The sequence below is a fragment of the Geotrypetes seraphini genome, chromosome 11, assembly GCF_902459505.1.
Source record: "Geotrypetes seraphini chromosome 11, aGeoSer1.1, whole genome shotgun sequence".
Taxonomy (NCBI): Eukaryota; Metazoa; Chordata; class Amphibia; order Gymnophiona; family Dermophiidae; genus Geotrypetes; species Geotrypetes seraphini.
The window spans coordinates 23,996,852-24,018,290 of NC_047094.1; the positions used below are offsets into that span (position 1 = coordinate 23,996,852).

At 45.9% G+C, this 21,439-nt stretch overlaps 1 protein-coding gene across 6 annotated transcripts in view; it reads right to left on the reverse strand.

The window, feature by feature from the left end:
• The window catches only part of TRRAP (transformation/transcription domain associated protein), a 359,951-nt gene that overhangs the window by 280,378 nt on the left and 58,134 nt on the right, over nt 1-21,439 (reverse strand). For all 6 annotated transcript variants that reach the window (XM_033914195.1, XM_033914194.1, XM_033914196.1 and 3 more), the window contains 2 exons: nt 19,571-19,771; nt 12,072-12,223 (listed from right to left, as the gene is read on the reverse strand). In XM_033914195.1, coding sequence (XP_033770086.1) covers nt 12,072-12,223; nt 19,571-19,771 — 353 coding nt within the window. The remainder of the gene's footprint in view (nt 1-12,071; nt 12,224-19,570; nt 19,772-21,439) is intronic.

Here is a 21,439-nt window from a genome sequence, read left to right on the forward strand (position 1 = left end):
GTTCAGGCGCAGGATAAGTGTAGGAGCTTGTGGCTTTGTGCACTGAATCAGTGAGGAAGAGGGAGCTGGCTTGAAGATAATGCCGCATTGAACGCACCGTGGACCGGCGGTTAAAGAATACTGTTTTGGGCCTGATACATGTGGTGGCCCTGTGGACCGGCAGGAAATTTCTGTGGACCGGCACCGGTCCATGGACCGATGGTTGAAGAACATTGCTCTAAAGGACGCTGATCTCAGCAGCCCCCTAAGCAGTAGTCGATCACATGTCACTCATGCATCGGCGTCCTTTAGAGCAGTCATTCCCAACCCTGTCCTGGAGCACCACCAGCCAGTCGGGTTTTCAGGATGGCCCTAATGAATATGCATGAAAGAGATTTGCATGTAATGAAAATGACAGCAGTGTAGATCTGTCCCATGGACAGCCATTAGGGCTATCCCGAAAACCCGACTGGCTAGTGGTCCTCCAGGACAGGGTTGGGGACCACTGCTTTAGAGAACCATGTCTTTTTTTTTCTAACAGACGCCTTCAATGTAGACCAGCATTTAAGGCGTCTTGTCTCGTGCCTACGGAGACGCATATCTTATTATTAAAGAAGTTATTACTTTACAAATACTTCCATATTTCAAATTGTTTAATCATTTACAAATTGTTATTTGAATCAAATTTAAATATTACAGATATAAACAAGTCACATCACACATAATTTTGGAAACCCCCCTCCCTCTGTTTCTGTCCCATGCGAGTCTTTATTCACAGTCCATCATATAACAACTCATAAACACACTGCGTTTTTTCACTTGATTTTCAAGTAGCTGTCTCTCTTCCTGAGTAAGTGGATGAGCTGTTTTCACTGTGCACCACTTCACTAAGTCCACTGCTGGATAATGAATTCTCGCTGAACAACGATCGGTTAGCCCAGCCTTTGTGAAGTGGTACACAGTGAATGCAGCTCATCCACTTACTCAGGAAGAGAGACACAGCTACTTGAAAAACAACAGGAAAAACACATAGGGCTCCTTTTACGAAGGTGCGTTCGGGCCTTAACGCGCGGAATAGCGCCCGCTAAAATGCCACACGCGCTAGCCGCTACCGCCTCCTCTTGAGCAGGTGGAAGTTTTTCGGCTAGCGCACGCCAATCCAGTGCGTGCGCAAAAAAACGCAAGCGCACCTTCGTAAAAGGAGCCCATAGTGTGTTTATGAATTGTGATACGATGGACTGTGAAATAAAGACTCGCATGGGACAGAGACAGAGGGAGGGGGTTTCTAACATTATGTGTGATGTGAATTGTTTATCTGTAATATTTAAATTTGATTCATATCATTTATAAATGATTAAACGATATGAAATTTGAAAGTATCTGTAAAGTAATAACTTCTTTAATATTAAGATACTAGTCTTTAAGCCCGTTACATTAACGGGTGCTAGAATAGAGTCTGTCTGTCTGTCTGTGTTTCTTTATCTCTCTCTCCTTGGCCGCTGTCTGTGTCCTTCTGACTCTCCCCCCCCCCCCGAGCACAGCTGTCTGCCCCCAGCACACACCTCCCACCCAAAGCAGCCCCTTTTCCCTCTCCTTATCTCTCCCTGGCCCCTTCTGGCTCCCCCTAGCACACCCCTCCCCTAAAGCAGCCCCCTTTCCTTCTCCCTGTCTCTCCATGGCCCCTTCTGTCTTCCCCCCAGAGTAAAACTGTCTGTCCCCAGCTCACCTTCCCCCCAAAGCAGCCCCTTTTCCCTCTCCTTATCTCTCCATGGCCCCTTCTGGCTCCCCCTAGCACACCCCTCCCCCAAAGCAGCCCCCTTTCCTTCTCCCTGTCTCTCCATGGCCCCTTCTGTCTTCCCCCCAGAGTAAAACTGTCTGTCCCCAGCTCACCTTCCCCCCAAAGCAGCCCCCTTTCCCTCTCCCTATCTCTCCATGGCCCCTTTCCCTCTCCCTTTGGCCCCCTGAATTAATCCCCCTGCTTACCCTCCCTCCATCCCGGCATCTTCTGGCCTGCTCCTCTTCAAAGCAGGCCGCGATCGTGGTGGCCGGCCCCAGCGAACTTCGCAGGCCACTCCCCAACCCGGAAGAACGCTCCCCCCCCCCCGACGCGATCCCGTGTGTCAGAGGGAACGTGCCACTGAGGCCGGAAAGCGGCCCGCGAGGCCCGCCAAAGCTGGCCACGATCGCAGGCTGCCCCGAAGAGGAGGATCAGCGGCAGCGGCGGTGAGCGAGGGCGGGAGGTTTGGTCCAGCTTGTTTCTGGTTGGTGAGGTGAGGGCGGGAGGTCTGTTGAGCTTCCTTCGGGTTGGTGAGGGTGGGAGGAGGGGAGTGGCCAGAGTGATCATTGGCCGGGTTCTGAAATGGAACATGGCCATGGATCACACACCACGGCCGCAGTAATCACGCTTTTTTAAAAGCGCGTGCGCCACTAACCTTTTATTATATAGGATAGGATGTAACTTTTCTGGAGCTACATCTCTTGAACCATAGTGTATCCCGATCAACAGAGGAATTACGGAGATGCATAGAGACGCTTATAACAATAATAACAACTTTATTTTTTCTATACTGCCACAATCTTACAACTTCTAGGCGGTTTACAGTGAAGAGAGCTGGACAATCAGCGAATTACAGAATACAATTAGTAAAAATACACCTATTTCTCAAGTTATCAGCATGGTGTTAATGGCCATCCAAGGCCACTTCCAGTGGAAACCACACCGGTCTTGGGCATCCGTAAGCATCCCTATGCATCTCAGTAGGCGTGAGACAAGACGCCTACAAAATAGGCGTCGTTCGAAGCAATACTTTTTTTTTTTTTTTTAACATGTCTCCAGATTGGCCGGTGAGAGGGCGGTAGGATACCCACTGTTGCCTACAATTGGGACACTGTTTGTAGAATCAGCCCCTTTCTGCCTATATCATAGCTCCCGCGTTAATTTCTGTTAGTGGCAACATTAGTGCACGTCCTTTGATTTGAAAAACGGAGAAGAGGTCATTTTCCTGCCGCCGGAGAAATGACCTTAGCGCTCAGGTAGGGCCTGTGTAAGGGCACGCTAAAGCTACTTTCTTCTGCATCTTTGTAAAGGGTGAGAGGATGGGAGACTATGGGAGACCTTTTCCTGCAATCAATTGAAGTCACGGGCCGGTACAGACTTGTTTCAGTTCAGATGCTCAGATTCTAATGTGTGGCTGCTAAAGTGTAGTTACTTACCTGTAACGTAGGTTCTCCGTGGACAGCAGGATAGTCTCTCAGTGCCCTCTTCCTTAGCTTGCATGTACGTGGTGACATGTGCGCACAATGCAAGCAATACGGGAACCTCGAGCGCCAGATCCAATCAGTGGGCACACAATTCATGAGGATCCGGTGTATTCATCCTTCTCCTGCATCCCAGTCGTTTCTTTAGATGATTCAGGCATCTTCAAGGTGATGAGTAGAAAAGTTGTAATGGAGAGCTGTAGAAAATCCGACCAATGGAAACGAGCGGAAACTAAAGACTGGGGTTTAGGGGGAAGCAGGGGGAAATGGGTAGGGCTCGGGCATGCCCAATGGGGTCCGGGCACTGCACGTGCTCAGAGAAAAAAAAAAATAAATTCTCTCTGAGCTATTGGAGAGCTTATCCGCAAATTGGGAGCTGTTGGGACAACACCCATATGTGGCTGACTCATCCTGCTTGTCCTAGGAGAATGTGAATGTGTACGTTTCGATTCCCTGTTGAGAAGCCTGTTTCCCAAGGACACCGGACACTGGATGTGTTGAAGGCAGGAGAGCAACAAATCATGCCATGTCGGCAGGCACTCCATACACGGGCACACTGGCTCCAGGAACCTAAGAACTGATAAGAAAATGCCAGGCCCCAAAAGTGGTGGCTAATGCAATGCTCTGATGTACCCGTGAGAAGAATGGAAAGTTCGAGAAGCAGAAAGTTCAAGAAGACATTTCTGTTCTGGGCCCCCCAGGGAAGAATAGAGGTGTAGATTAGGAGTGGGATAGCTGAGCAACAGATTTCCACCTATAGGGACGGTGCATGGACAGAGCTTGGGGCTTGTGTATATAACCCAGTTTTTGTGTACGAGGGGTAGAGACCCTAACATACATACAGAAACTGTGCCAGCATCTGTTTGTATCTTTCCTCTCCTTTGTATGGCCATGCTGATCGCTCTGATTTACTAATTTACCTTTTTATACATATTTTCTGATAATACTGACTATTTTATTCCTGAATTTTTTCTAATAAACCGAGTAATTCGTTTGGGCTATACACTGAGCGTCCGTCTGGTCATTCCCTTAGAGGGAACCCCATAGAGGAGCTAGGCAGCGGCTTCTCAAGGGATCCCTTAATGAGGAATCAATAAGGGGTCACAGATCTGGAGTCTGAGAAGCACAAACCTCAGGTGTCTGCCAGTCAGAACCCAACATCCTACCTTCCTGGCCCCAGCCCAGTCTGAACTAGCATTCCCCCTTGCTTGCTGATCTGATACTTTTGGAAGCAGATTGCTTTCCTGACTGCTTCTATGCAACACCTCACTCCACCTTCAGCAACGGCTGTTTACCTCCACTGCCCTGGCAACATCATCACTAAAGGCCTCAAATGTCTACCTTCCATTGCACATATATCTACTACTACTATGAATTATTTCTATATCACTACCAGACGTACGCAGCGCTGTATAGAGTCACAAAGACAGTCCCTACTCAAAAGAGCTTACAATCTAAACAGACAAGACAGACAAACAGGATGTCAGGGATACAGTTAAGGGGAAGGGTTAATCAGCTGGCTGGGTTGGAGGGCAGAGGGGAGTACAAGACAATCAAGCCATTGTGACATCACTGATGAGGTTGGCTCTTATTGGTGGAATGAGGCATTATGACGTCACAATCTCAGCTCTGCTTCCCAAAGACTGAAACTCTTCACACTATTACTACTACCATGAATGATTTCTATAGCACTACCAGTCGTACACAGCGCTGTACAGAGTCACAAAGAAGACAGTCCCTGCTCAAAAGAGCTTACAATCTAAACAGACAAGACAGATAAACAGGATGTCATGAATACACAAGGGGAATGGTTAATCTGCTGGCTAGGTTGGTGGGCAGTGGGGAATAGGGTTATGGATTGAAGGCTATATCAAAAAGATGGGTTTTCAGTCTGATTTTAAACAAGGGAAGGGAAGGGGCTTGGCGGACAGACTCGGGTAATTTATTTCAGGCATAGGGGGCAGCTAGATGAAAAAAACAAAGTCTGGAATTGGCAGTGCATGAGAAGGCATATCAAATCATCATTAAAAGCAAATATTTTTGGGCTTCCAGCAACGAGCCAGAAAACAAGCTCTGATGGGCTTGATCAAGCATAGATTTGGGAAGTTGGTGCGGACTGGAAACCAGTACCTATCGGATCGTATTTAACTCATAGGCAGCAGTTTGCTCTTCCCTGTTCTAGGGCAGTGCTTCTCAAGTCGGTCCTTGTGTACCCCCTTGTCATGCCAGTCAGGTTTTCAAAATATCTACAATGAATATACATAAAACAGGAAGTAAATGTAAATCAACTCATGCATATTCATTGTGGTTATCCTGAAAACCTGACTGGCAAAGGGGTAATCTAGGACCAACTTGGGAAACACTGCTCTGGGGTATGCATTAGACCGGGGACAAATTTTCCTCCGTCCCTGCAGGAACTCATTTTCCTGTCCCTGCCCCATTCCTGCAAGCTCCATCCTCATCGCACAAGCCTCAAACCCTTTAAAATCCTAGGTAGCAACATTCTAGAGCTCAGATTGTGATGTCATAATGCCTCTTTCCACCAATGCCTAAGCTCCATTCTCATCTGCACAAGCCTCAAGCCTTTTAAAATCATAAGTAGCAACATTCTAGAGCTCAGATTGTGATGTCATAATGCCTCATTCCACCAATGCCTAAGCTCCGTCCTCATCTGCACAAGCCTCAAACCCTTTAAAATCATAAGTGTTCAAGGCTTGTGTGGTTAAGGCAGAGCTTAGAGGAATGGGGCAGGGACAGCGACAAAACTCACGGGGACGGGGAAATTGAGCTCCTACGGGGACAGGAACAAATTTGTCCCCGTGACATTCTCTAGTATGCATATTAAGATTCTTAAGCTTCATGTCGGAGGGTTTTTGGTGCAAATTCTGCACCTTTTTGTCAGCCCTTCTGAGGGCTGCCTTTTTTGCTTGTATCTTTTTGTTGAGTATAACCTCCAGAATCAGACACAACACTCCAGTGAGATCTTGCCAATGACATATAGAGACATAATCGCTTCCATTTGTCCGATGATAATCTCTCTCACTCCAGTTCTCAACAAGGCCTCGTTGCATAGTTTTACAACAGGGATGGGCAACCTTGGTCCTCAAGGGCCACAACCGAGTCAGGTTTTCAGGATTTCTCTAATGAATACGCACTGAGCCTCTATTGTATGCAAATACATCTCATGTGTAGCATTGTGGAAATCCTAAAAACCTGACTGAGTTCCGGTCCTTGAGGACCAAGGTTGCCCACCCCGTTTTCGCAACCTTGATTTTAAAAGGCTCCCCTGACGGGAGCACATTATCATCTCAGCTCATTATGTACTGGTCATTTATAGCAGTGTTCTTCAACCTTTTGACACCTATGGACCGGCGGAAATAAAAGAATTATTTTGTGGACCGGCACCGGTCCGTGGACCAGCAGTTGAAGAACAGGCTAAGTCGTGGGCCAGACCACGCCCATCTCCACCCAATCTCTGTCCCAGACCCCGCCCCCATAATAGTATTTATTTATTTAAAACTTTATATACCTCATAAATACTATGTGCTTTACAAATTGCATACATGTTAAAAATACTAAAACGTGTTTTGACAGAACACAATAAAACATTAACCGTCTCATTCAATCCATATATATATATATATATATATATATATATATATATATATATATATATATATATATATATATATATACACACATGGGGGGTGAGGGATTGTTATGGAAATTTTACTAAATAATGTGATTATAATATATTTAAGATATGTTTGATTGCACTAATTGAGGAAGGTTGGGTGGGAAAGGTTATAGTTTTTATGTTTTTAGGATTATATGAGAAAGAATCTCAAGTGTTATATTGTACTTATTAATGACATTAATGACATAAAGACCTCCCGCAAAATTCAACTCTTCGCCTATCCCTCCCTAAAACTATACCACTCAAAAAAATTCCTTGACAAAACCTATGCCTTCCAAGCCGCCAAACTAAACCCTTGGCTGGCCCAAATGGTCCTCAAAGCCCACAACTACCTCGACTTCAGAAAAACACTTAAAACCCACCTATTCCGAGAGCAAGACCCTTAAACTCCCATAATGCCCCTTCCTTCAATCCTCCTCCTCCCTCCTATTGAAATTTCTTCCCCCCCCCGTCTCCCTCCTCTCCCCCCCTTCTTCCTCCTTGTAGTTCGTAATTCTATGTTCAATTTGGCATGTAACCTCTTGTAATTTGTTCTAACCAATGTGAACCGCCTAGAACTCTTCTGGGTATGGCGGTATACAAAAATAAAGTTATTATTATTATTATTATATTCCTGTACACTTGCTGTACGATTTTAAAATGAATAAAGAACTTTAAAAAAAAAAAAAAAAACAGTCTCATTCATCCAACAAGATGGAAAGTCAAAATCCCATAAAAACATTTATAGGACGGTAAGGCTTCAGCAACGAATAGCATTAGCACATGAAGGCATTGACAAATAACTGTGTTTTACAACATTTTCTTCAATTTCAGTCTCCCATCACAAAATCGCAGAATACCAGGCAGCCCATTCCAAACCTTGGCACCTGCTACAGACAGCATTTTTGCCCCAATCTTAACATGAGAGACTAGCATCTTACCCTCCAAATTCAACTTCATGCTATTTTCAGATCGCAAACATTTTCTGGGTTGTAACACTATTTTTACCATTCATTTTTCATATACAGTGCTCCCCCGCAAATTCGTGGTCGGCAGTTCGCGGTCCCAGCCATTCGCGGTATTTTCTGACCACGAATGACCGGGCAGGAGAGGGCAGCCGGAGCGCCGGTGAGTGAAGGAAATCACTCGCTGTGTGCTCCGACTGCCTCTTCCTGTACTAAAGTCGGGCCTTACCAATCAGGAGCCGCGTGTCAAAGCAGCAGAAGGCTTCCGGTTCAGGCGCGCGACGCATGTAGGAGCCACTGCCCGCGTCTTTGTGCACTGCGTTAGTGAGGAAGAGGGAGCCGGCCCGAAGAAAACGCCGCATCGAATGGACCGGTGGCTGAAGAACACTGGTTTATATAGCACTGCACTCTAAAGTCTATACTAATAGAACAAAAAGCTTTTTTAATTAGAAAGTGTGCCGCCTTGGCCACAAAAATGTACTGCCATACTTATGTATCGATCATAACTGCAATCTTGTATGAATGTGACTTGTGGGAAGGAAGACATGGTGTGTTAAAATCTTAAGAAGCTGAAAAAATAGTACTAACACTAGAAATTAATTGTATATTAAGCTTACAAACTCCATTTTCAAGCTGTGATTAAGTCCCAAAGCAGTGGTTTTTACTTTGATAATAAAATGCAAATTTGTATCATTGTAAAAATAAAGCAGGTTTGGGCTTTAGAGCATTTTATGCCCATTAAGTGAGGGCGTCATAAAACAGTGTGTTTCGTTCAGCAGATGCAAAACCTTCAAGGGACGCCTAGAACAAAGAGGAAAAGAGAGGGAGGGTAGGGGGGGGGTTAAATAGAGAGACAGTGATATGCAGGGGCACTGGAAGGTCACAGCAAACAGATGGTATAACAAGAAAGAAAATGTCTGACGCCCACCAAGAAGAAAGTATGAAATGAGAGAAGGTGGAAAGTAGAGGTACAATGGGACTGGAAAAGAATGCCAGAAAGTATCAGATGAGAATCAAGGTTTTGAAGGGTTGTGTTTGGTTTATTTAAAACCAAAGAGGGCAATTCTCAAGCAGATTTTAAAAATGAAATGCTCAGAGATGGTGCACAGCTACTGTTTCCTAAATAGCAGAGGAGGGAGCGCCAGCATCCAGCTATTTGGAATAGAGAATGACACGGGGACAAATTTGTCCCCCGTCACCGAAGGAACTCAATTTCACCATCCCCATGAGTTTTGTCCCTGCCCCATTCCTGTAAATTCTGCCTTAACCACACAAGCCTCGAACACTTATGATTTTCAAGTGTTTGAGGCTTGTGCAGAAGAGGACAGAGCTTAGGCATTGGTGGAATGAGGCATTATGACATCACAATCTGAGCTCTAGAATGTTGCTACTTATTATTTTAAAGTGTTTGAGGCTTGTGCAGATGAGGACGGAGCTTAGGCATTGGTGGAATGAGGCATTATGACATCACAGTCTGAGCTCTAGAATGTTGCTACTTATTATTTTAAAGTGTTTGAGGCTTGTGCAGATGAGGACGGAGCTTAGGCATTGGTGGAATGAGGCATTATGACATCACAGTCTGAGCTCTAGAATGTTGCTACTTAGGATTTTAAAGTGTTTGAGACTTGTGCAGATGAGGGTGGAACTTGCAGGAATGGGATAGGGACAGGAAAAGAACTCACGGGGAGGGGACAGGAAAATGAGTTCCTGCGGGGAGGGGAAAAAATTTGTCCCCGTGTCATTCTCTAATTTGGAACTAGGAGAGACTGCAAAGTTGAGGAGTTGTGACAATTACAATTCTGAGATTCTTTTCTGAAGTCCACTGAAGATATTCAAGCATTTAGCTCTAACTTAAAAAAAAAATAGTGGCAGTTTACACCTCTGCTCAAACACACAAGCAGGTGTTTTTGTAGACATGGAAATTTTCTTCAAATTAGTCATCTATTACAACTCCTTGGCTATACCCTCTCTTATCTGCCTATTTGATCCGCCTCCACGAGCCCCTTTTGCTGTCTATTAAGATGTTGTGTTAACATTGTAAACACGCTTCTAATTATATGAATCTTACTTTGTTTTACAATGTACTGTTATTTCAACGTTTCATGTACAGCAGGGGTGTCCAACCTGTGGCCCGAGGGCCGCATGCGGCCCAGTGAAGTATTTAGTGTGGCCCCGGTCGAGGGTGATGAAGTGTTTTCCTCTGCTGCCCCCGGGTGTTTACCGCCTTGCCGGCTCCCTCCTCTGTCTTGCTGCAGCATTTGCGTGTTTGTGCGGCTCCAGAAACATTTTTTTCGGCCAATGCAGCCCAGGGAAGCCAAAAGGTTGGACACCCCTGATGTACAGTATTGTTTTAATATATACTGCTGACGCTCTATCATTATTATTATTGCTTTGATTTAATTTGCCTATTTCTAAGTTTTGATCTTTTTATTCTAATTGTGTATTATGCTGAGATAGGTTATTATGGATATACAGTAGACTCTCAGTTAACCAGCACCCAAGGGGATTGGAAGATGCTGGATAAATGTAATTTCTGGTTGCTTGAGAGTTACTATTAAAAATAGGCCTAACTACCATATACTGTATACTTGAATATAAACCAAGATTTTAGGGCCAAAAAGTGGGCCAAAAATGGGGGTCTCGGTTTGTATTTGAGCCTCTCCCCTCCCGAAGACCAGTCGCTCTGTCCTCCCACTCCAAACTGCCCCCGAGGACACCGGCGCTGCTACCCTCCATTCCAACCGTCCCCCCCACCAGCGCCGCTATCCTCCACGGCAAACTCACCTCCCCCTGAGGCTACTGGCACTGATCTCCTCCCTTTGCATCCAAGATGATCGGCGCTGCTGTCCACTTCCTCCCCCTACTGACCGGCACTGTGCTTGCCATATGCGTGCCACTACTGAAAGAGCCTGACACCGAGGTTCTACGCTGGACCGCTGTGGGGCCTTGAGCATCTGCGCATGCTCATGGCCTTCCGGCTCCCGCCCTCAATCAAAAAATGTTTATAGAATCACGCCTAGCGGCGCCAAGCAAACTTAGGCATCCTAGACACAGGCACCACTTTACACTCGCCTAATTTGGTGGCACCTATGTTGGCCGTCTAAGTCGACCACGCCTATTCTCCACCCGTAACCAAGCTTACTTTTTAACATAGGCATCGTTAAGCATCCTTAGACGTGGGATGGCACTTCCACTTAGGCGTCACTTTAAACTCTTAAATTGTTTAATTAATGCTTGCTTTTTTTTTTTGATTGGCTGAAACCAGCATGGTAAGCTAATTAAAAAATAAAAATTAGGCATGGATCCCAAACTTAGGTGTTGTCAGGTGGCTACAATTAGAATGGCTAGCAGTGCCATTTACAGAGTATGGCCATTACTACCTACATAATGGGTGACAGTGGGGGCTTATTCAATAATGGGAAAATTAGCAAGTGGCCATTAATAGTGAAAATACAAAAAAAAAAAAAAAACAACCAGGATGTGCTAAGGGTAAAAGGAACCCTAAATATTTATTTATTTTTAGTATTTATATACCTCTATAGCCTAAGTGGTCCTGGTGGGCTCACAATCTGACTGAAAACTTCACTCTTCAACAACTAATTCTTTTAAGATTATCATAAGCATCTGACCTTTACTTAATTCGCCTAAATCTTATGTTTCCTGTCCCTCTTCCGCTCCTTCCTCCCACCCTTAACCCTTTTCCTTTCCTTTCCTCAAGTCGCCTAGAGCCTGTTAAGGTGTGCGCGACACACAAATATTAGATTAATGTACCTGGCGCAATGGGGGATTAAGTGGTTTGCCCAGGGTCACAAGGAGCAGCATGGGGTTTGAACCCATAACCTCAGGGTGCCAAGGCTGTAGTTCTAACCACTGTGCCACACTCTCCCGGGGGGAAAATACCACCGCAGAGAAATAAGGAAGATATTTTGCTGCTGATAAAAAGTCAATGGCCAGTGCTGCCATTTTGATTTCTTTTCCTTATATAAAATATGATTGCACAACCGCACTTGGTGGGAGGAAGCCAAACATGAAGACTCCTGTGTACATACAACCAATGATGATATCCACTGGGCAGAATGTCCTTAACGGCTGACAAAGCTCCCCCCCCCCACCCCCATCCAATTTTCTTTTCATTTTACGTAACTTATGTTCTTGTAGCCTAGGTTTTTAAGTAAGAAATACGGTTTTCATACTTGGGATGTGCTAGCAACTGGTACAAGGCGTGTTTGTTATCATCTAAATTCATCATGGCCACCAGAAAGCACTTGATGACCTCCCAGGCTTGCCGGCGATAATAAGGCTCAGTGTTCGCACTCTTCAAACAATCCAAAGCCGTCTCGATGGCCTGAATGAGACAAATGGAAAAACAACACAGTAACATTTAAACATGTAGTATTTTATTTACATCCTTAATGCTGATGCTGGCAACAAGTTGGGATATTCCTGTATATGCATTTTCAGACTGTTTTGCATCCCAATCAGGTAGTCTGTCCTGAAAAAGCCAGGCATATGCACCCCCCCTCCCCCCCCAAACACACACACACACACACACACACATATAGAAATTCATCAATGTGACCCCTATGGAAAATCCATTTGGAGGCATGAAATTAGAAATTTCAGCACTCAAATGATTTTAAAATGAAATTCAATCATCCATGCTTAAACAGTTAATGTGAGATTATGTAGATACAGTGACCTGTAAAAGCCTCTTTCTACAGTAAAATGGATATTTTTCAGTTCTGCTTGGAAAAAATTCTCTTTTCATTTACTGAATTAATTAGTAGCTCTCTCGTTATCTTTTCAACAACCTTATCAAGCAACCTTATCTCACTGGAAAAAAAACAACAAACTTTACATAGGCTGATCAAGTGGAACTTATTGCTAGCGAACCAGTGGCGTACCTAGGGGGGGGCGGGCCGCCCCGGGTACCAGCCCTAAGGGGGTGTTCCCGGCCTTGCCGTTCAGTCCCCCGCCACCCCGAAGGACCGCTCGCCCCACTGACCTTCCTGCACCACCTGTGAAGCAGCCCGCAGCAGGATCGCGAAGTCAGCGTCAGCATCCCTGCGCTGCTTCCTGCGCCGCGATCCCGCCCCTCCTCTGACGTCAGAGGAGGGGCGGGACCGTGGCACAGGAAGCAGCGCAGGGATCGCTGACGCTGACTTCGCGATCCTGCTGCGGCTGTTCATAGGTGGTGCGGGGAGGCCAGGGGGGCGAGCGGTCCTTCGGGGTGGGTCGGGGCATCAGGCCTTCAGGGTGGGGCGGGCGGGCAGGCAAGCAGGCTTTCAAGGGGGAGGGGGGTGACAGGCAGGCAGGCAGGCCTTCAAGGGGGGACAGGCCTTCGGGGGGGGGTGCAGGCCTTCAAGGGGGGCAGGCAGGCCTTCAGGGGGGTGCAGGCCTTCGGGGGGGGTGTAGGCCTTTGGGGGGGTGCAGACCTTCAAGGGGGTGCAGGCCTTCAAGGGGGGAAAGGCAGGCAGGCCTTCAAGGGGGGGACAGGCCTACAAGGGGGGGGGACAGGCCTTCAAGGGGGGGGACAGGCCTACAAGGGGGGGTGCAGGCCTTCAAGGGGGGTGCAGGCCTTCAAGGGGGAGACAGGCCTTCAAGGGGGAGACAGGCCTTCAAGGGGGGGAAAGGCAGGCAGGCAGGCCTTAAAGGGGGGACAGGCCTACAAGGGGGTGGGACAGGCCTTCAAGGGGGGGACAGGCCTGCGGGGGGGTGCAGACCTTCAAGGGAATGCAGGCCTTCAGGGGGGGTGCAGTCCTTCAAGGGGGTGCAGGCCTTCAAGGGGGGGAAAGGCAGGCAGGCAGGCCTTCAAGGGGGGGACAGGCCTACAAGGGGGGGAGAAGCTACAAGGGGGTGGTACAAGCCTTCAAGTGGGGGACAGGCCTTCGGGGGGGGGTGCAGACCTTCAAGGGAGTGCAGGCCTTCGAGGGGGGTGGTGCAGGCCTTCAAGGGGGTGCAGGCCTTCAAGGGGGGACAGGCCTTCAAGGGGGGAAAGGCAGGCAGGCAGGCCTTCAAGGGGGGACAGGCCTACAAGGGGGGGGGAGAAGCTACAAGGGGGTGGGACAGGCCTTCAAGTGGGGGACAGGCCTTCGGGGGGGTGCAGGCCTTCGGGGGGTGCAGACCTTCAAGGGGGGGACAGGCAGGCAGGCCTTCAAGGGGGGGACAGGCCTACAAGGGGAAGGGACAGGCCTTCAAGGGGGGTGCAGGCCTTCAAGGTGGGACAGGCAGACCTTTAAGGGGGGACAGGCCTTTGGGGGGGGACCATGATTTAGAAGTACACGGAGGGAAGGGGGTGTTCAAAGAGACATGCATATGCCAAACTTTGGGGGGGGGAAGAAATAATGGGTCTGAAAATAGAGGAGAGGGAGAGAGATGATGGACCATGGGATTTAGGGAGGGAAGGAACAGAAAGGGAGAGAAGTTGGACACAAGGGATGGTGTGGAGGAGGGATAGAGATACTGGATAGGAGGGTAATTAGGAAAAGAAAGGGAGAGATGGTGGACTCTGGGATGGTGGGGAAGGAGGGAGAGATGCCGGATGAAAGGGTAGTTAAGAAAAGGTGGATCTGTGGAGGGAGATGAAAAAAAGGAAAGATACCAGACTTCCTGGGAAGGGAAGGGAAATGGAAAGGGAGGACAGAGTTGGCAGATGGATGGTTAGCATGCAGAAAGAAGGAGACCCTGGCAAGCAAGTTATCAGAAGAAAACCAGAGCCTTGGACCAACAAGATTTGAAATATAACCAGACAACAAAAGGTAGAAAAATTAATTTTATTTTCTGTTTTGTGATTATAACATGTCAGATTTGAAATGTGTATCCTGCCAGAGCTGGTGTTGGACTGCAAACGTGAGCTAGGATTTAACAGAAAGAGGAAAAGTCCTTTTTGTTTCTTTATTTTATTTATACCACAGCGCCAGTGTGGTTAGGAGAAGCCAAAGGGGGTGAAAAAGCTATAAAACCCACCAGGAGTTTTGAAAAAAATCACCCAACTGGGCAGGAAAATCGAATTGAAAAACCAATTCAATAGGGCTGAATCGAATCAAAATTTTTTTTTCCTGTATCTGGCAGCATTAGTTTGCGCTACTGTCTTAGACTTTAGGACCTGGGATTGGGGAGAGATGGCATCCTCAGTACTTTATAATGCAAGTGAAACGAGGATTTGGTCAGACTTTTGAAGGGTCTGCAGAAAAAAAATATTGTATAGGCCGGGGACATGAGACAGCAGGAAATGGGAACTTTTCTTCCTTCTATTTTTGTGAATGGAAAGGCTGAAGATGTCAGAGAGGTCAGTTAAAATATGTGCTTTATAAGAAAATATAATAATGTGTTTTATAAAGTTTATAGCATAGCTGGCCTACCCAGTGAGGTGTTCCTAGTGGTGATGGTGGCAGCGTGTCAATGTGTTGAGAGGAAGAGGTGGTCTGGGAAATTCTGCTGAGCAAACTCCGGGCCCATTTCCACCCCCCAGTTAGTCCACTCCACTCAACTGATTCACACACTGAGTGGGTCTTTGGGTGTTGTTTTGGGATCTCTTCCAGTGGTTTATCTCCTTCTGGTCCAAGGAAGGAAACTTTGTTATCCTTAGCATTGACCTACAGAATATGTTTGTAACAGCGCTGCTTGTGTGGCATTAGGCTATGTAGTGATCGAAAGAAAAAAACAGACCTTTGCACATTTTTGCACTATATGGTGGGTGTATGAGGAGATTCACATTTCCTGCACAGCTAAGTCCATGTGAAGTTACCTTGTGCTGTATTTGACATCTAGCAAGGTCTCTGTTTGAAAGGAAAGATCTAAACTTAAAAATGAAGTGGCCAGAAGTTATGGTAAAAGCAGATAGTGTAGCTGGTTTTAAGAAAGATTTGGACAAATTCCTGGAGGAAAAGTCCATAATCTGTTATTAAGACATGGGGGAAGTGTCTGCTTGCCCTGGATCGGTAGCATGGAATGTTGCTACTCTTTGGGTTTTGACCAGGTATTAGTGTCCTGGATTGGCTACCATGAGAATGGGCTACTGGGCATGATGGACCATTGGTCTGACCCAGTTAGGCTATTCTTATGTTATGTTCTCATCTGTAGGGGCCTTTGTTTTCACTTCTTATTTTAATGTATTTTTTTTCTGGGAACTTATCAGTGTTTTTTATAATGGGAACAAAAATGGAAGAGAATTAATGTGTGTGGAATGGGGGGTAACTAATTTCTTCAGCTAAATAATTCAATCCACTTCAAACAGACATAGGAGAACTTGTGCACCATTCACACACCCTCCAACCAAAAACGTCAAAAGAAAAAAACTGTTCGACAACCTCCTAGCCATTCGAGCTGCAACACTCGACCCCCAACTCTACAACCAATTGATATCAACCACAGACTGCAAAACCTTCAAAAAGAAATAAAAACCCTTCTATTCAAAAAACACATAAAACCGAACTAACACAATCAGAACTGTCCCAAGCATCACCTGCAACTACTCCATATGTACTTCTAATGTCATGACAATTTAGACATAATTTATGTTATGTTATGTTTGGAATAATGGTTACATATATGAGGTTCAATAAAAGAAAATTTTCACTGCCTGTTTCTATTCTGACCATTTATTCCATTTCATGGTTATTGCAAAAAAAAAAAAAAAAAAATTTTTTTTACATGGGGGGGGGGGGAGTGTCAAAAAATGATGGGCCCCGGGTGCCACATACCCTAGGTACGCCACTGTAGCGAACAGAAATGAAAGATGGAGGTTTGCAGATTTCGCTTCACCCTGAAAGTTTAAAATTCTGGCTTTCTCAAAGCATCTAAGCAAAAGTCCCGGGATTTGGATCCTGTTCACATAACACTTACTGAAAAAGCAATAGGATTATCTGAGAAAGCAAAGACAGCCTAAGGAAGCCATCGAGCTCCAGGAGCTGGAAATAAATAAACATAGCGGTCTTCTGTAGACATACAATAGCCTTAGTCGCAGGGGTGTCAAATGTCAGTCCTCAAGGGCCGCAATCCAATCGGGTTTTCAGGATTTCTCCTGTGAATATGCATGAGATCTATTTGCATGCACTGCTTTCATTGTATGCTAATAGATCTCAGGCATATTCATTGGGGAAATCCTGAAAACCCAACTGGATTGCGGACCTCAAAGGACCAACATTTGTGTAAAGGGAAAAAAAAAACCAAACCCCATGAATTCAAATCCATACAAAAAATTTTAGGCCGCAATGAACTCTGGATCCAGCAGCAGCCCTGTGCAGAAGAGGCAGGAGACAGACACAGAAGTCAAATCCGCTCCTTACAATGAGACTTTGGGTGGGGGGGGGTGTTTGGACTGCCAGTCAAACAAATAAAAAATATGTAAGATCTGGGTATATGAGGAGAAGGGTTCTCTAATAGAAACAAGGCAGATAAAGGACACCAGATGGTTTCCCGCACTACTGGGACAGACCGAAGGTCTATCAAGCCCAGCATCCTGTTTTCAACAGTGGCCAACCCAGGACACAAGTACCTGGCAGAAACCCCAAAAGTAGCAACATCCCGGAGCTCATATTGTGATGTCATAATGCCTCATTTCACCAGTTGCAGCTGCTCCAGTTGTTGCTGCACCAGTTGCAGCTGCTCCAGTTGCAGCTGCACCAGTTGTTGCAGCTGCTCCTGTAACTGTGTTTGGAGTATGGCCGCGATGCGGTCGTCCAGGGGAGGCACCGGTACCGCTTTTTTCTTCTTCGGTACCATAGGTGCCGCTCTACGCTCCGGTGATGAGGAGGCCGATGATGAGGCACTCACCGAGATCGGAACGGAGCGTTTGCGGGGCCGGTGCGGTGCCGGGAGGGCCGGTGTCGCAACCGTGGCAGGAGGGCGCTCAAGGGAAGTGGGAGGCTTCTTAGCCGGCTTACCTGGGCCCAACGACCCCGAGGAAGGGTCCGGTGGTGTCGATGTCGTCGGTGCCGACTTTTGTGGTGCCGTCAACGTCGCAGTCGGTTCCATGGCAGATCCGGTACCAAACAAAATATTTTGCTGGATCTGCCGATTTTTCAAAGTACGCTTTTTAAGCGTAGCACAGCGGGTGCAGGTGTCAGCCCGATGCTCTGGACCCAAGCACTGGAGGCACCAATTGTGTGGGTCGGTGAGGGAGATCGGGCGTGCACACCGCTGGCACTTCTTAAAACCCGGTTGAGGGGGCATGAAGGGAAACACGGCCTCCGCAAAATCGAATCCGGAGGCCTGTATGGTGGCAACAGGCCCCGCCGGGGCTGGCCTGAAAAAATAAGGAAAACTCGACGAGTTTTTTTTTTTTTTTTTTGAAAACAAAAATGAAGGGAATCCGATAAGAAAAATAGGAAAAAAAAGTGAGAAAATACGCGAGCGGGAAGGCAAAAATTAGTTTTTCAACGGCCGTTGAAAACACATGCGTCTTCTTCGCTCCGCGGAAACGAAGAAACTGGGGACCACGCTCTCCTCCGTCGAGCGGGAAAGCACCCGCGCATGCGCAGTGCGGCCAACTAGAACTTTCTAGTTAAAAGTGTCCGTACCGGGGCTCCGTCGGTGACGTCACCCATACGTTAAGAATATGCTGCCTGCTTGTCCTGGGATAATCATGGGCACAACCACTGACCCTCAAGCCTCATATTGAAGAATGTTATTCTTTACTGTCTGTCTCAACCTTAGTCTTTCTACATCAGGTGAGAGTCTAAAGATAGAGAATACCTCCAAAGTCCTGGGAATAACACTAGATTTAAACTTAACCTTCAACACACACACACATTACCACTCTAGTGAAAAAATTCCTTCTTTAAGATGAGACAACTGAAGACATAAGAGCAGCCCTGACCAAAACCAGCTTCAGGACAGTAGAACAATCTGTCCTAATGCCATACCTGGACTATTGCAACTCATTACATTGTGCTATCACAGAAAAGGAATGCAAGAGGATTCAACTACTGCAAAACGCAGCTGCAAGACTAATACTCAAAAGGAACCAATACGAGAGCAAATCCACCATTAGAGCAACTATACTGGCTGCTGATGAAAAGAAGAATCCAGTTCACGATAGCCTACACGGTCCACAAAGCAATCTCTTCGCCCTTTCCGCTGCCGTAGCACTTTGCATGGACGGCTTCATCGATTTGTTGATCATAACTCCCAAGTCTCTTTCCTGGGAGGTCTCTCTAAGTACCTCCGTGTCCTGTCCCAGCTGGCTCCTGCCTCGTGCAGTCTTGGTCCTGAAAATGGTTTCTGTGATTTCCCACAGCAACCTTGCAAGACTGCTGAATTCACAGCAGCCATTTTCAGGAGCAAGACTGCTTGGGAGAGTAGCATAAGAAGATCGCTCCTGCCCCATTTCACTGTTGGACTACCAGAGCTTAAGGTAGGCTTGGGGGATGGCCTGCAATGGGTCTGAGAGGGAGGTAAGGAGGTACAGAGCCAGCTGGGACAGGACACGGGAGGGATCGCTCCTGTCCTGGTTCACCACTGGACCACCAAGGCTTGAAATAGGCCCGGAGACAAGACAACTCGGAGAAGGCAGGAATGTGGATGCCAGGGAGGAGGGAGGGAGGCGGAAAAGAGAGAGAGGATTACCGATATTTGAATATAAGCCCTTGGTTTATATTCGAGTCAATCTTTGGGGGTAAAAGGTTACCTCATTTTATATTCGGATGGGTTTATATTCTAGTTTATACAGTAAAAAGAAAGTAAGCTTTACCTTTTCCATTGGGAGCTGAATGGAGGCTTTGCAGTCTGCAAAATCAACGGTAATACTTGGCCCTTGAATTTCAGTCACCACATACTGCAGCTTCTGCGACTCCTTCAGCATCTTCCTGTTGCTGCCGCCAAATTTGCCCAGTACCCGGTATGCGACATGAGAAATGCTGTCGGCAGGATTGCGCAATGTACGCCACAGGGCCTATTAAAACAAAAATGCATCAAGATGATTTATTTTTTAACTCCTTGCGTTCCCAACACTAGATAAACAAATGTGAACCGCCTAGAACTCCCTGGGTATGGCGGTATACAAAAATAAAGTTGTTATTATTATTATTATTAGATTAGCAATCGTGGTTTCTCACAAAAGTGCTCCTATGAATATTTATGCCCAGCTGCAGTCAGAACTACACAAATAAACTCTCTTTTGAGCAAAATTTAAGAGTTATATGAAAAGAAGCCGTCCCTATTCTCTGCTACGTTACAGCTTGACTCAAAAATCGGCAAAATTCAGAATGTTTGTGTTACATATGTAGCTGCCCTTTCCTGTCACATACTGATGGAAAGTGGATGAGGAAGCAACTGGGTTTTAGAGCTGCCTGAATGTAAATCCATCTTGAGGTTTATGTGAAAGGGGTTTGACAGTATGAATTTAATCAAAATTCAAATATTCACTATATCCAACCTCCGATAATATAAATATTAAGCGGCAAATCACAGGAAATCTAAAGACTTACCTTTTCCAAGATGCATATGACTCTTAAATAGACTTTGAATACAGCCAGAGTTGTTCAATAATCCTGATTCCCTCGCCTCCCTATTGTGGTTTTTCTTCTATGGATTCTTTACTTTTGATTTGTAGTTCTCCCGACTTTCCTGTTGTTTTATGTTGGTCAAGTATTGTTTACTGGGTATTTGTTTGTTTTGTCTCCCCCTTTTTAAATTGTAAAAAGCTTAGAAGCCTTGTTTTGCATCCAATCAAAATTTTAATAAACTTGAAACTATAGTCCTTGGGAGGAAAAAGCCTCAGGAAATACAATCAAAAACACTATAGGGACAATGGACTCAACTACTCTTGGCTGTTGAGTGACTAGAAATGACTAATGCAAATTTTGAAAAATGTCACTCTATAAGGTCAAAATGGATTAAGCAAAGTTTAATTCATGTGAATGCCTAATCGAACTCTGTTCAGAGACATGAAGGTAGATTCCACCACCTCACCACCCAATCATCGCAGTGTTCAATACGAATTTAAAGTGTCACTTGTGGTGGTTCATTATACTTTCACAAGCTACTAGACTATAAAGTATACATCTCCTATTAATGACTTAAAAGATGAACTAAAGTTTATGAGACTTAGCTTTAAAATTCACTGGTTCCGACGTGCCACGTTTCAGTACTGCTTCAGGGAACTGACATTAGGTTTAAATTCAGTTTCGAACTTGGGGTGGTCTCAGAAATTATGAGCAAGATAACATATTCGCCAATGATTTACTTCTTCTTACTGCATAATGGCACGTTTTCAGCTGTGTCCTTTCATTATTATTTATTTATTAGGATTTATCTATCACATTTTAAAAAGGAATTCGCAGAAAAAAAATATTCAAATTACAATCAAAATATTGCATAATATGCTACATCACAATGTTGACACAATACGTAGTAAAACATTTTAATACCTAGGGTAGATGTGTATGTGTGTCCATTCGTGTCTGTCTGTCTGTACCTGTGTGTGTTTATGTCTAAATGCACATGAGGCAAGTATTTCATTTCATAGGAAGCTTCACCCTCATCTTCGCCCCCCACCCCAATCCCACCTGCCACGCCCCCCTTCCCTTCCCCCGTACCTCTAGCTGAAGTTGTTGGTCAC